Source organism: Cyprinodon variegatus, unplaced genomic scaffold (genome assembly GCF_000732505.1).
Source record: "Cyprinodon variegatus isolate N-32 unplaced genomic scaffold, C_variegatus-1.0 Scaffold26, whole genome shotgun sequence".
NCBI lineage: Eukaryota > Metazoa > Chordata > Actinopteri > Cyprinodontiformes > Cyprinodontidae > Cyprinodon > Cyprinodon variegatus.
The window spans coordinates 67,189-83,974 of record NW_015150479.1 but is presented as its reverse complement, the minus strand read 5'-3'; the positions used below and the strand labels follow the sequence as shown (position 1 = coordinate 83,974).

The following is a 16,786-nucleotide window of genomic DNA, read 5'->3' as shown; positions in this document are numbered from 1 at the left end:
AAAATAGCCAAATAAATAACATTAACAAATAACATTAAAAAAGTTGTATTTGTTTATTATGTAATTAAATAAAAAAGATTACATGTTTGAAATTTAGTCCCTCCCCCCCTCCCAAATGCCATTCAGAGAACTGCATTTACATTTAACCAGCTGCTGGTAGCCAGGAAAGATCGTGACAAATTTAAACCAAACGTACTATACTATAATATATTATAATATACTATAATAAAGATTAGATAGATAGATAGATAGATAGATAGATAGATAGATAGATAGATAGATAGATAGATAGATAGATAGATAGATAGATAGATAGATCCTATTTAAAATAGTGTATGTGCAGGGATTTCCAATATATCGCTGTCAGCATCGATATCAGCCATATCGATAGATTTTCTTGAATGTTTCTGATGATTTAGAGCACTTTATTACTGAGGCACTAAATGGTATCCATCTACCTGTCTGTAATTATAAATATTAGTGTATTTGGTCACTGTTGCAACAATAACAATAGGAAAACATGAAATAAATATAAGTAATCATCCTTTATGTTTGAGCTCCTTTTTAGCAAAACATCAAACCCTAACGAAAGTAGTCACGTCCTGTGGCTGCAGTTGCATCAGAACCCATCCTTGTAGAGTGGCTCCAAAACTTTCCATCACAAAGTTACACCCTTGGCCTCCGGTCTCCATTCTTATGGAGGGGAACTACAGTCACGGTCTGCCAGTCCAGAGGCACTGTCCTCGACCGCAATGCAATGTTGAAGAGATTTTTCAGTCATGATAACCAGAGAACAAAGGTACTCAGGGTGATCGCATCCATCCCGGAACCCTTGCCACTATGTAGGACCACTCTGGAGGGCCACCATGATGACTTTGGGCTGTGCTATAAATAAGTTTAGCCCTGAGAACCCAGTCTCTGTCTTTGTCACCAAAGGTATGTCAACTTGTTATAGGAGATCTTCAAAGTATTCCTCCACCATCAGAAAATGTCCTCAATCAAGCTCAGCAGCATCTAACTCCCACTAAATACTATGTTAACAAAGCACTGCTTCTACTTCCCCAGAGTTGCTAATGGTTTGCCAGAACACTTTATGGCCAGCTGGAATTCTTTCTCCATGGTCTCTTCAAATTCCTGCAGGCCTTCTGAAATCACCCAAGCAGGTGAACACTTGGCCTCCAGGTACCTGCTTGCATTACAGGAGTCCCACAAGCCGACCAGGCTTGGTAGGACTTCTTCCTGAGGTTGACAACATCCCTTACTCCCACACCACCATGTTGGAGGGTTGCTGCAATGGTCTCCTTCAGACATTCCTAGCAGACCCTTGCTACTCGCTTGGGCTGCTGATTGTACAGAAAGACATCATTTTGTTTGAACATGGTGTTAATTATAAACAAACTATGACTTGCACTGAAGTCCATGATGAAACACCACTCGGGTTCAGAGCTCGGGATCTATTCCTCCCAATTATGCCCCCTCAGGTTTAACTCTCATTTTTCACATGGGCTTTTAATGCAATCCATGAAAGGGGATCTATACATCATACGTGTCACTGCATTTCAGTGGTTTGAAGCATTTTTGTATAGGAGGCTAATGCATTTATTGGCTTCTGGCAAGATGGATTTTTGGGAGTCTGTGAATTCACAAATCTAGCAACAACTTATCTTGCTTGCAAGGTAAACAGAAATAGGTACCCGGGTAAAAAATAAAAGGTTAGTGAGTATATTTTGACATACTTGTAATCAGACTATATCATCAGCACACTTCAGGTAGGCTTTAAGGTCAGGATTTATCGGTTATTATCCTGAAGGGCTTGTGTCATGCACATTTCAGATGTGTCTCTGTTTCAACACACCGGCGCCAAATAATCAGATCATTAGCAGGACTCTTGAGAACTTGATTGGATGCTGAGGAGGTAACTCAGTAGTTTGATCCAGGTATGGATGCAGCTCGACCTTCAGAGGTTGCTCAAGATCATTACTCTGATATCTTTCTACCTGTGGAGTTAATGCTTTGTGAATCTCCTCAAAATAAACCTTATATTTTCCTTCCACACAGCTTTCCAGATTTCATGCTTGGTTGCATCTCTCTCTTTTAAAATTTAAACTTCTGTATAAAAAAATGCAAGGTTTGCAACATGCCCATTGACAGCCTTGGTCTTTGGGATCTGATGTCTATATCACAAACCAAACTGGTTATTTGGGAAACTTCATCTCTCAAAGTCTGAATTGAATTTTAGCTCCATATAACTTTTTTGTGTTTGGGATTAAAACATTATGAAGGCTTTATATCTGTTGCATATGCACTTTTTTGCATGTGCAAAGAGACTGTTTTTTTTTTTCTTCTTCTTTTTTTTTTTTTTTTTGCTTACCCAACCCATGGATAATGTAAGTTACAATAGCATATCTAACTTTTAATAATACTTAATTTTGCTAGATGGCACATTAAGAACGCAACTGGGCGATTTTGGCTCTGAAAACAAAAGTTTTTTCTAATTTAGTCTTTACAGACTTGAAGAAAAAAAGAAACGATTTAAACACAGTCTACATTTTCAGTGTTTTTTACAGGACTTTACTTGATGGGCCCAATTAGTATAGCCGTCCCACTGGTGCACAGTGTTGCCCATAGATATCTATGGTGTTGCCAACCATAGAGCCACGTCAGGCCTGTAGCAAGTGCTCATCTTCCTTTTGCCTCGCCAAGGTTAGAGATAGGCCCGCCCGACTGGCAGGAAGCACTCTGAGAAAAAGGGGGAGGAAAAAAAAGAAAAGAATATTCAGAGCCGGCAGAAACTCTGACGCCAGGGATCAGTTTCAGATTTTCTCCTACACACAAGCTTCAAGTGTAGGCTGCGACTTCTTATGTCAGCGCATATACATTTTTCCGTTGCTTGATGGAAACGCGCAATCATAAAAAATGGTTGCATTTGGAGACCATCCGTGAACGCGATCTGACATCTGTGCGTCAGAAAGGACACATCTGTAAGGACTGCTGGCGTGTGAAGAGTCCTCGCTGTACACCTTTCTAGCAGCGCGGGAGTGAAGGTGACTTGAGCTCCGACGCAGTGAAGGCAATGCGGAGAGGAGCCACAGGCGCTCTCCCTGTACTCTTTCTGCGCCCTCAGGCTCGTCTGGGATTTTTTTTCTCCCTCTCCCACAATAAGCAGAGGTAGAGACACAGAGCAATAAGAATACGTCGGGTTTCTGCAGGAGAAGGTGAACTGGGTATATAGGAAGGGAATAAGGTGAATGATAAAGGGTGCAGGGTGGGAGAAGAGCAGCAGCAGAGTTTCTTTTTGTTTGTTTTGTTTTTATTATTACTAATATTTGTGGCTGGGATCGGGCAAAATCCTTCTGTTTTGGGGTTGTTTTAATAGTGGATGTGTATGCATGAGTTCTGCATCGAATGGGCGCAAAAACCGCCCCAGATCCGCCGGGAACATCTTCCAGATCGGCAAGCCTCCATGCCGAGACCAGCAACGGAGGGAGAGCACCGAGAGTACCCGCAGAGCCCAGCGCGCCGTGGCCGACTGCAGAATGGTAGGTCTGCGGCACGTCGGTGCCTCTGACAAAAGGGTGCCAAGATTTCTTTGTTGTTAGACAATTGAGTGTCCTGTGCAAATAGAGATAAAGAATAAAGACTCGTTGTTCGCAGGTCTGCGTGAAAATAACCGTAAGCATTTATACTAAAGCCAAACAGACATGCACAAGAACTGTGTGATTTGCATTTAAAGTGGAAGGGAGAAGCTGATATGCTGAACACACTTGATTTGCATGAACATGAGTTAAGATGTTTGCAATCATGCCACAGCCGTCCTGCAATTTAACAGAAATGATAAGCCTTTACCCCAGGATACATCACCGATCGCCAAGCGGTCTGTGTTCATTTGTAGGGAGAATGGTATGCTCAACGCGAGCAAAAATGCCCGAGCCCCATACGCTTAGTCTTTCACTTCTAAAAGACTCCTAAATTGCAACAAAATTTTTTTTACATGCATATTGCAGTGCCTGTTCCTGGGTCTACTTGATGATCATTTGCCACTTTTTCTATGATGATCTCATGATTTTCTTCTGCAGTGGCAGGACAGGGGGAAATATACATAGTTTTTGTTAAGGAGGTCTGGGCCCCTTAGCAAAAGCCAGTTTTGGTGCCCTGCACCCACAATTACATTTTACTGATACAAATTACACAAAGCCCTATGGTACTTCACCTGATAAAGTCCATCCTGGGCTGGCTAACTAGAAGGTAATGTCAAAAACAAATTCCAGAGAGTTTAATGTATACTATTTATGTTAATGTGATGACATTTGAAATACACAATAAAAAGATCCTGCTCCTGCTTGAAATTATTTAACAAAGAGTCTCTAAGTTTGTATTGAAAACACTTAAAATATTTAACAGCACCCCCCCAAGTTAGGACGGAGATTGCAATCATCAAAATATTTCGATCACAAGTGGGTTTATGTCTTTCAACAAGTCACCTAAAACTGTAATCTTTCTTCGTCTGACTTTAATTCAGATCGTCCAAGAATTCAACACACTTGTAGCTTTGTACCGTGAGCTGGTCATCTCCATTGGTGAAATCACTGTTGACTGTCCTTCCTTGCGAGCCGAAATGCTGAGAACCCGAACCAAAGGCTGTGAAATGGCAAGGGCAGCACACCAGAGTCTCTCCTTACTTTCAGGGTAAGTTGCTGTCCTTGGTGCTGAAAATGATCACAACAATCACTACTGCTTTACAGGGATATATAAAGGGTTGTTTACATTTTTCTTTAAACCAAATTTCTTTTTTTTTAAGTATTTTTTTTTTATTTGCATAGGCATCACTAAGTTTGATCACAAAGTTTGTTTTGTTTTTCTAAGTCCCTGTAAAAGAGACAGCTCAAGGCAAAATGGAATAAGCAGCTGCTTTTTGGCCCCTCTGGTTATAAAGGTTCTCTCATACCACATGGATCAAAAAATATAAATTGTTGAACATTAATTTAATCATAGAAAATATTTAAAATTCAAAAAACTGAATTGAGGTGTAAAGTTTGTGTACAAACATATGTGATAGAACTGCTCTTGTTTAAAACAAAAAGCAGCAATTTTTCCTACTACTGCCAAAGTTGTATTATCCTTACAGTTATGATACTGATATGTTTACCATTTATAAAGCTCTGTCTTGATATTAAATCTTAAACTTAGAAAAAAATAGAATAGATATTGCTAAATTAAGTTGTAAGTTAAAAATCTTATTGCACAGAGTAGTTTGACACTTGAGCCATTCTGCCCTTTAGAGAATAACACCAGGAGCATTCAAGCAGCTCTTCACTGGTTAAATTTTCCAGGTATTGGCTCAGGTACAGCAAGCAGCTGTAAGCTGATCAAAAATGTTGTAGTAGCTTGCTAGCTTAAGAGGGCCCACCTTTATTTTTCACACAGTGAATGTCACAGTTTTGTAGCAATTAATATTTCAAAAAAAAGTTAAGATTATCATTCTTATAAGAAAGAAAAAAAAAGTCATAGCCTTCTATCAGCAATTTGATGACCAGAGCATAGCACCAGTTAAGGAAAAGTTAGCACAGTGTTGTTCAATTTTTCAGTCAGCCAGAGTAAACTTTTGCTCACCCCAGCACTTTCCCTGGTATGTCTTTAAAATTACTGTACAAGACATGAAGAATAAAAGGAAAATAAATATGAGTAGTATTGAAGAAATATGGACTATATTTAGTTACCTGATAGGCTTTATGTGTTAGTTCCTGTTGTAGTTATTGCAATAAATGACACAAGTGATTGAACTTCTGCTAAGTATCTCTCATCCCTATTTGATCTGCTTTTATTGAAAGTAATTATTTTATTTACTCACTATTTGTCAGCCAAAGCCGCTGCTTGTCTTCAATCTTGAGTCAAATTTCACAAACATCGTTACAATAAGTAACATTCCATATGTGTCTGTAAGCATTAATAATCAGGTTGATCTCTCCTTCCCAGTCTGCTGCATGAAAATGCTGCAATCTGGACATGGAGGTGATAAACGTACTGAGTTTGAGGAAAAACAGAACATGAGATCAGCTTTTAAAAATCATGACATCTCTAATTCACAACCAAAAGAGCTTTTCCAGGAAATTATTTCCACACTATGCTGTAACTGATCACTTCCATTTAGTGGTAGCTAATGCACAAAGTGGAGTGGCAGTGGGATGTTTTCCTGGACTAATATCTGAGATTATATTATCAATGGTGTTCATCTAATGATTTTTTTTTTTTTTTTTTTAACAATACTTTTAATACATTACGTTTTTTTTTTTTTTTTTTTTAACAATACTTTTAATACATTACGTGTGGCTCTTGATGCATTTAGCTGGTTCTGTGTTCTGAAACTTGTTTTGCTTATTTCTCTAACACTTAAGTGGCCATTATGAAACAATTTTCTTTTCAAACAACAACATGATAAGTAAAACTTTAGTTTCCAAGTGATCAGATTTTACACATCTGTATCTGCTGTATTTAAGGCTAATGTATTTGTTGGCTTCTAGCAGGATTTATTTTCAGGAGTTTGTGAATTCACACGTTTTGATAATTCATCTTGCTTACAAAGCAAACAGAGATAGGTATCTAAGTAAAAAGACAATATATTACATTTTGACATACTTGTAATCAGACTATATCATCAGCACACTTGCACTGCATGCTGAGTAGGTAAAGCTACCGAATTTGATTCAGGTGTGGATGCATAGACCCCTATTAAATGTGCAGGGCACCGGACCTTCAGAGGCTGCTTAAGATCATTACTCTGATATCTTTCTCCACCTGCAGTTAATACTTTGTAAATATCCTCAGAATAAACTGCATTTTCCTTCAAGGTAGTTTTCCAGATTTCTTGCTTGGTTGTAGCTCTTCAAAATACTGTTCTTTTGTGGCTTACACATCTGTATAAACAAATGCAAAAAACTAAAATGCTTATCTTTGGCCTTCGGTTTTACTGTTCGATCTGATGTCTTTGGGTACCATTAGTAACAATTCAAAACTTTTTTTTCTTAAGATGATTCTGACAATGTCTTTGGTTTGGGATTTGCATAATGAACATGCAAGTTGCAGCCTAGTCCTGGATGTACCTGTGTGTGGTACCCCTTCAAAGCACTGAGTAGTCCACACCAAGCAATTCTGTGTAAGAACACAGTCAGAACATTGCAACCTCAAAGTAGCAGGACGTGTTGCGATGTTACCTACAGTACTAGTAGTAATGAAAACATGTGCTTTTTTTTTCTTCATTTCTGTTATTAAACACAAAAATAATATATACAGAAACATGAATACTTCATAGAATCACAGTGTGTGACAAGTTTAAAGAGAAACAAATGCTAAGATTTAATGATCCTGGCCTCTTTTATTACATATTGGTAAGTTTAGAAATTGGATGGCTATATTATAAAAGAAACTGGTTTTGTTTGGTAAACTCCATCTTTCCAAGTCTGAATTTTAGCTCTATATAACTCTTTTGTTGCATTTCAGAGTAACCTGGGAAATAAAATCCTTAAGCAAAGAGAATGCACAGGAGGTGTAGTTGTTTTACAACATTTTGAAGGCTTTGGTTATTCCTGTTGCATATGCACTAACTGCTTGTTTTCCTTATACATAAATCTCGATTTATACGCAGCACCCTGTTGTGTTTAGCTTTTCCCCCCTACCCATGGATAATGTAAATAACTATAACTTTTAATAATCATTTATTTTGTTCAGTTGCACATGAGGAAAGCAACTTGGGGATTTTGGCGCAATTGAAAAGTTTATTTATTGTCTAGTTAGTCCTCATAGACTTGGAATAAAAAGCAATTGGACAATAGTTTACAGGATTTGACTAGTTGGGCCCTATTAGTATTCCCGGCTTACTGGTGCACAGTGCTGCCAACCACGTGCTACACAGCCACGCTGGAGTTTCCATTGTTATGTTTCACAACACACTTTTATTATATGGCCTTATAGTATATGGCCTGACTCTTAAAACAAAATCACACGGGGGGTGTTCAGGGTCCTCTGTAGTTGATGCTAGCTAAATTTGCCCACCAAACTTACCTAAATAACAATTAGACGGATTAGAGTTAATAGTGGCAGAGAGGAGAGAGATTTCGAGGATGTCTACTGTCGAAGCTCTTTACATTCAGCTCCATATTAAGCTTATTGTTCTAATATGCCTCGTATCCCAAATCCCTTAATGATCTTTCATTATAATCAGTATCTTTCCGCAGTATTTTTATTTGGACATGTGAACTCAACTTGTTTGAATCTTATATTGACACATTTCATGAATTCCAACCCTTCTAAAATATATTTTACTTAACTGTTTGGTACTCTTACTTTACAAGTGTTGAAGCTGTTTTTAAATCTCTTTTTGTTTTAGGAATGTTAATGGTACAAACATCTTATGGTGAAACATTTATATGTTTTTAGTTTGCATTCCAGCATGGCTTTTACCCTCTATGGAGTCAGAATAGTGCCAAAAATGCACACACATAATAAATAGTGATATGTTCACTTTTATTTAAAACACACCTGAACATGTGTAGCTAATGTTGGTAGCTGCATCTAGAAAGAAAGCAGTACCCAAACAGCAGTCAGTCACAGGAAGTTTACTTTCTTAAATTGGTTCCACCCTCAAAGTGACAAAAAAAGTTGACCTGAGCACACAGAAACAGGTTCATTGGCAAGTAGGCAGAATCAACAGGCGCATAAAAAAATAAGCTTCAAACGCAGAGAGGGAGCATGCACTCATGCTTGTGTAGTGATGAGTTCATGAGGCATCATGAAGCGCTTCGACACATTAGTAAACTGTATTGACACTATGTCGATACTGTGTCACTGGATACTGACACCTGCTGGACATAAAACTGACACTGATTTGATTCAATCCAATTCAAAAATACTTTACTAATCCAAAAGGGAAGTTAAATTAAATAAATTGATGATCTATAATATGATTTAAGCCATTGTTTGCTGTAATGCCTTATTTCATTTCTTCCTTCAAATTGAAAATCCTTCTGATATATTTTTAGATTCAATCCATAATTAACATATAACAGAAAAATATAAGTGAATATGTGAATAAGGATGTTTGTGGACTCGGATGTATTTATGGAAAATAACTACAGCAAGAAAAGTAAACTAAGAGTCAATAAGTTGAGTGATAACAGAAACAGAATGAGACAACGAGAAAAATTAAAACAAATATGAGATTAAAACAGTCCCACTCGGCTGAAACCTTTCTTTTGCCTTGAGGCTACTACATATTTCTTAATTCATTTGATAATAAACTGCAAAAGATCCGAGATTTTATTTGGCAGATGCGTTGCCTTGACAGATGCGCTTATAAACACAGTTTAGTGTGTCAGTCTGTTTGAAACAGCTCCTCTATCAATCACGTGACTTTCTTGAAATGATATGCGAACCGACACAGGGCCTTTCTGTTATAGCTTGACACAAGCGGCGGCGCATCTGTGTTACTGGACCCATCACTATGCTTGTTACATATTGAGGGCCTCTTGTATTAAATCTGCACACATAAAATGTTTATAATTGTATTTTCTAAAAAGATATGACTTTGCATCTTTTAAGAATAAACATCATGGTGTTAATAGCATTTCTTGTTGTTGTAAACAACTCTTTATACAAATATTGTGTCTATTTTTGTCTCAGAGAAACAAAATTCACCAAAATCATTCCACTCTCTGCAGCAGACGTCCCCAATTTCCGGAGAAAGCCAGGGACAGGTGGTCCAAAACAGGGACCGTCCCCGGAGTTAAGGGGACAACTGGTCACCCTAGTCAAAGGGAGAATAGTAAACAACCAACTCAAAGATTACAAATAAATATTTCTCAAATAAAAAAAATTAAAAAATAAAATTTAGTGAGCACTATAGCCACCCTTCAGCAATGTCCCTGATTTTACTGTTTTATGAATGAGGGGTAAAATTTTACGTTTTGCGGTAGCAAAAGCCTGTGAGTATGCTGCATGCCGAAACAGCTGTTACAGTAGCTTGTTGCGCTGTTGTTAAAATAAAGATGAAGCACAGAGCTGCCATTAAAACACAAGGAAGAAGAAGAACGCACCACTTTTAAAACAGACCAAGAAGTAAAATCAGAAAATCGTGGTCACAATTGACCGGGAGCTGCCCTGTGCTATAGTAATCGTTTTAATTGATTCCTTTTATTTGTAGTAAACTGATCCTATGATAAATGTTTGGTTCATGTCCAGGTTAAAAAATTATCAATAAAAAGAACTAAGACAAGACCATGGCTTGCTGCTGGTATGAGTAAAAGAGACTCTGCTAATCTTCCATTTATACGTCCTTGTTGGCCAGACCAGGACGACACAATGGTACACTGCACCTTTTGTAAATCCTCATTTTCCATCGGGAGTGGTGGGAGATTTGCTGTGATCGAGCATCTAAAAACAAAACAAAAAAGACAAACCCTCTTTAACAGCCAGTGCAGGTGTCCCAACATTTTTCAAAGAGGTTGAGCCTTCTCAACAAGCATATGACTTAGCCATACAAGAGGAAATCTTAGCAAACACAACCATAGTTACTGCTCCATGGACTGCACAGCACAACTGACCAGGAAATTGTATGAGCCAAAGTTTTCATGTGCTAAAACCAAAGGTGGTGCCATAGTGAGGAATATTTTTTCACCATGGCCAGCCACTCTGCTAACACAGGATCTAGAACAGGTTGAATTTGTATATCTGTCGATAGATTAATCAAATTATGAACATGTGAAGGTGCTGCCAATAAAAGATCAGATATTGCAAAAAATATCATGGCAGTACATCTAATGGAACAAAACCACTTGATTTTGTTGCATTCAGAGGAGAAAAAGCAAAAGAACTTGCAGCTCAGATCCTTGTGGTGATAGATAAATTCACCCTTGAGATGAAAATTGTGGCAATCTCCACTACCAAAAAAACTACTTTGGAGGACTGAATAGGGTCAACGTTCACACAAAGTGAAAGATTTTCAGCAACGGGAGGTTATTGGCTTCAGTTGCTCTGTCCATATCAGTCATAATGCCACAAGAACAGCTGTGGATATTACTCCCATTGATCTGGAGTACCTTCTTACAACAATCTTTGAATATTTTCATATTTTTACTGTTCGAGTAGAAAGACTGAAAAGTTTTTGTGAGTTTGTTGGCCAAGAGTATCAAAATATCCTAGGACACAGCAATGTCCATGCTCCCTGTTCCGGAAAGAGCCCTGTTGTCCTGCAAGGGATGTTTAAAGATCCACTGACTAAAATGTGGTTGGCCTTTGGATGTGGAAATCTGCCCGTATTCAATGAGCCATCAAAATGCTTAAAAGGTCAGGACCGCTGTACAACAAGACAGAACATTCTGAAATCATTGCAGTCGAATTGGCAGAGTTGTTGTCTCGAAAATATTTTTAAGGCCACCGTCGTTTGCAATCACCAGCAGTTATTCTTCTTGCACAGACATCCTGGATTCACTCGGTTTGTTGATAAATGGGTTTCATATCCAATCCTTGGACACCCATCTGGTCATGGCAGTAGCTCTATCTGTGCATATGCCAACATAAAATTACCATTATACTTTTCCTGATTTATAACCATCCATTGACTTGGACCGTTCTGAGGCAGTGGTGATGGTTGGCAACGTGCACATGACATTTCCTCATGTACCATCTCGTGATAAAGATATTGCACATAAGCAAGTAGTAGAGCCCTGTTTTTAGCATCTGTTGATTCGTCAACCAGGAGTGCATACCAAGTTGATGTGTAAATCTTCTCCAACAATTGTTTCTCAATGTCTTAATGATAATAATAATAATAGGTCATTGAAATCAGGGGTAAAGCTAGTTATTTATTATCAGTTGAATGATTATAACTGTAATTTTCTTACTGACCAGGGTTTTAGCCCCTTTCCTAAAAGAGTTAGACTCCTCAATCCGGCTGTTAAAAATCCAGTTGTTTTTCACCAATTTAGTAATTTAGGTTAAAGCTCTTAGCAACGTAATGCTACTAAAAAAAGAGTGAAGCCAGCCTGATTGATAAATCATTCACTGTGTAAAATGAACCCACCTTTAGGAACATTTAACCATCAGCTGTTGAATCAGAAAGCTTATTTCAAATAAAAACACCAACACAGCTATATATTCTACCTGTAGTTCCCCCAAACAGAGCACTTATTAAGCATCAGATGGAAATGAGGGGGACGGATGCAGTTACTGTTTTTGGTTCAGTGGAGGGAAGGCCTTCAGCTCGGTCTGATTTCTGCAGGCCTGTCTTCGGTCCAGTCCCTTCGTTCAACACCAACTCAAAAAGATTTGGAACAATCCGATGCAACAATAAGAGGAGATTTGCGAGGGGATTACTTTTATAACGCACATAGCGCAGGACATCTCCCTTTTAGCTACAGTGGTTAGCACATAGCCACGGCTTGTAGCAGCGCTTCCATGGCGCTGCTCCATCCCTCTGTCTCACAGTGGTCAAGGTACGGGGGCTTCTAACGGCTTTTTTGCAAACAACGATCGGCCCAAGTTGTTCGGCGGTTAGTAGAGCTGGATTAGCTCTGTTCTGTCTCTGCTGCAGAGGTGGTTTGAATCTCTGGAAGAGTAAAAACACTGCGTTCAGCTCCTTCTGAATCACAGGAAAAAGGCAGTCTGACTTAGTCCAGCGAGCGCAGACTTCACTGGAGGGGTATTGGTTGCTACGTAGAGTAGCCTTCAGCTGGAGCACTTTGCCTAGCCTTTAGTAGCACAAAGCCATTGAAAAAATAGGACGCTAATATGGGGAGCTAGTGTTTTTGAAACTTACACCGGAGGGGTGTGTCTTCAGAGCTGCATAGTTCCGGTCACATCAGCGAGAATGTATCGCTACAATGGAGAGCAATATTAATTCTTCTCCAACAGTGAATTGCTTTTTAGATTTAGCAATGCGGTTAGCCACCAAGTATGATGTCCTCAGTGCATTCCCATTTATTGCTGTGGGGACTGCCAGTAATTTTTTCTGTCCTTCGTGTTCCAGTTTGTTTTCTTTCAAAAATCTCCAGGAGCTTGTCTTTTATTCCTGGATGCATGGTCTCCAAGTGGCGCAGGAGTTTTGAAGGGTTCATCTCTGCATATTACGCAGAGTATTCATATCCATTCGTATCCGCATCCATATTTCAAGTATAGGTCCTGGTATTGTCTGTTAAAAGCTTTCATTTACTTTTAAGTTATAGGCTTTGCTCTGTCTCTTCATTAGGCCTTTACCCCTTCACGAATAAACGTTCCAAAGATATCTGCTTTTTAATCATTTTGCCAACTTGTGGGTTACATTTTTGGCACTCCTGTGACCAAGATGTAACCGTGAGAATCTGGTTAATTTTAAAAATAAAAGCTTTTACAAAATTAAATCTTATTATGACTCAGAGAATAAATACAATGGAAATAATTAATTATTACTTGGGCAGACAACAACTCGACAGTGCCAGTTGCTCCACGGACCGGTAGCGATCGGCGGCCCAGGGTTGCGGACAACTGTTTTAAACAACTTCCACTGTCTCCTGTTAAAGAAGACGCCCCTGGGTCATTTGATCCAGAATGCAACAGCTTCACTTCAAGAAAAACGCTGTAATATCACCGTCGGAGAAGATGATTTCTTTGACAACGTCTCTGCCTATTACAAGTTCCTTAAAGGGGGATCGTTTAGTGAATGGAGAAAATCTGAGACACCACTGAGTCAGAGATGGAGCAAAGTGTTCAACCACTTTAAAGAAAATGACATCCCATACACTAACCTGGCTAGATAGTGTCTGCTGCCATGTGCCTACTGGAAGTAATGCACCAGTAGAGAGGGTGTTCTCCTATATTTAGGATATACTTAAAAAAAGCATATGAGTGACACTTAAATGTATTTTCTGTTCTTTTATCTACTATGTGAAATGAGCAACACAAGTTTCTGCAATGCCGCCTTTATTTATGACAGTGCTCAACATCCTCCTTTCCCTTCTGTCTTCATGTTACTTAATGCTAAACAATTTTGTTAATAAACACATTGATCTAGGGCCTTTAAGCCTTGATATTTTTTTTTTACCTTTGGCCAATAATGTTTGTTTTGCTTTTTTTGCTTTTACTATTTGCCATTTCAGGCCAGAGGACGGAGAAATCCACCCTGAGATATGCAGGCTCTTCATACAGTTACAGTGCTGTCTGGAAATGTACATCACAGAGATGTTGAAATCTGTCTGCCTATTGGGATCCCTGCAGCTTCACAGAAAAGGTTATTACAAACATAGATTGTATGACAGTTCATGTGTTAAATTATTTATATTATTCTGCAGAAAGCAATAACAGATATGTTATTTTTATCATGACAACTGCACGATTTTCGAGTGTTTGTTGTGGCTTTGAATTCTGTTACACTAACAACCATTATTTGTACTTTTAAGTTACAGTAATCCAGTGAGCTACTGCTAACTTTTGATCAACTGGGGCTATTAGATGCACAGTATCAAACTTTTTGTCCCTGTTTTTTAGGTAAAGATTCATGTACTCCCGGAGTCGATTGTAAAACTGAAGACTCTGAGATCCCAATCCTGGAGGACACCTCTTCCTCACCCACTGATTGTCCTCAGCTCTGTTGGCTAGTGGCTAGTGACATAGAAAGCATTGAAAAGTAGGTAGCCCACATACATCTTCCACAACTTTAGTTTTTGCAACTTTTGCTTATTTGAAAAATATATTATATATATATATATATATATATATATAATAGATGTATTGTTTTTATTAGTATACTCTATAATCAGTATTTTTAATTGTAGTCATATGAATAAGTTAGCACATCCTTAGGTAAAATGTATATTTAATATGTTTAATCCACTTTAAAAACTTTAAACACTTCGGGATTAAATAGTATTCAATTAAGTTTATTAATATAACAAAGAGTGACATATAACACAGAGTGACAACATATGACTGAACTTACAGCGTAGTCATACAGATACAGTAGATTCAGTTTTTTATGTAAAAAATCCAGCTGATTTTATTGAGCCATTGACTTTGCTGGATTTACTCCTACTGGATGAGCATGTAGCTACATTGGAAGTTTTCTTGCACAGTGTTGTTGAATTGGCAGCAATCCCTCACGTTGAACATGCATTCAGCAGCAGTGGAGAGAAAACATTCTCTTAACAGCAAGAAACTTAGAGCAGATTCAGGCTCAGTGTGAACTGCCTTCTGTCATGAACAACTGGTGTCTGAGGACAGGAACATAGAAGCACTGATCCAATATACCTTCTGTAGTAGAAAAGGTAATGGTGCTGTGAGATGCTCAAAAGCATGAAAATGCACGGTCAAAGTAAGGCACAGTAATAGCTAAAACAATAGCTATGGCTTGGAAAAAAGCAGCACTAAACAATAAATGATAAATCTTGAGGACAGGGTTTGGAGAACCCTGGTCTAACTGATCCCTTCTGATTCGACATAATGATAACAAATGTTACGCTGCACTCAAGTTGAACAAAAAGAAACATTGTTAACAAATTTAACATAGAACTGCTTACGATTCATGTAATCACAAAGCAAGGCTCATACAAATATATAAAACAAATGGTCAAGATCAGCAAAAAACATCTGCCAGTGGTTATATTGGTCTATCTCTAGTGTGTACTTCAGAGATTTTGTAATGTGGGATATCACAAGTTGTGATACAAAATAACACCAAGGTTTCTTTTATTCGAGGACAGGTCAATAACATCTGAAAGAAGTGACTGAATGAGTGCATGTCAGTCCAAAGACAGTAACTTCTTATAGTCTGAATCCAAAAACAGAAATTTTCAACTTATCATCTTAATCATCAAACCAAGTATACATACCGTACATTGCATTAATCGTGATTAATTGATTATTGAAGTAATCGTTAACTAATTTAGTAATTGATTACTGGAGTAAAGAAACTTTAAAATATGGCTTTATATGACAGAGAAACCCACTTAGAGTAGTAATTATATCCAAATTGTAAAAAATATATTAAGATTTTGCATTTAAGATAAAAAAATAAAAAATAGTCTATCAATATGACTCCTCAAGTGGAAAAGTTATAGTTTCACCTGGTTTAATTTAATAAAGAATCTTCTTAAGGAACCTTGGCTATCCAAATATTATTAATATATATATATATATATATATATATATATATATATATATAGCCAGTTGACTGAAACTAGTCAAAACGTTTAGTTATCTGTTGCATATCTATAACACCTTTGTTTATAGATATTTATATTTATAGATATATTTTTCGGTGTAGTCCTGTTTCATTGACTGTGACTGGCTGGATGTGCTCTCTTTATTCTCTAACATGGGAGTTGGCTCAGAGCTTGTCTGCCTAGCTGTGTGTTTCCTGGTCTGCCTTTTACAGTTGCCTTTTGCATCTCTGCTTCTGACTCCTTGAACCCCAGTCGGCCTCGGCAGATGGACGCTCCCACTGAGCATTGTTCTGCTGGACATATTTTCCTGTTAAAAGGAAGGTTTTCCTCCCTGCTGTCACTACAAGCATGATTAGTGTGAGGGATTGCCTTCGAGAGCTGAGTCAAAAAGCGAAGCTCTCGATTTACCGGTCGATCTACGTTCCTACCCTCATCTATGGTCATGAACTCTGGGTCATGACCGAAAGAACGAGATCGCGGATACAAGCGGCCAAAGGGGTTTCCTCCTTAGAGATGCTTAGAGGGTGAGAAGCTCGGTCATCTGGGAGGGACTCAGAGTAGAGCCGCTGCTCCTCCAAGTCGAGAGGAGCCAGTTGAGATGGCTC

General features: G+C 38.3%; 1 protein-coding gene across 2 annotated transcripts in view; it reads left to right on the top strand.

The window, feature by feature from the left end:
* Nucleotides 1-2,709: 2,709 nt before the first annotated feature.
* Nucleotides 2,710-16,786, top strand: part of rgs7bp (regulator of G-protein signaling 7 binding protein) — a 16,159-nt gene continuing 2,082 nt past the window's right edge. The window contains exons 1-4 of one of the 2 annotated variants that reach the window (XM_015395506.1): nucleotides 2,710-3,539; nucleotides 4,520-4,686; nucleotides 14,121-14,251; nucleotides 14,509-14,647. In XM_015395506.1, coding sequence (XP_015250992.1) covers nucleotides 3,390-3,539; nucleotides 4,520-4,686; nucleotides 14,121-14,251; nucleotides 14,509-14,647 — 587 coding nt within the window. In that variant the 5' untranslated portion in view covers nucleotides 2,710-3,389. The remainder of the gene's footprint in view (nucleotides 3,540-4,519; nucleotides 4,687-14,120; nucleotides 14,252-14,508; nucleotides 14,648-16,786) is intronic. The other variant, XM_015395514.1, reaches the window with a different exon arrangement.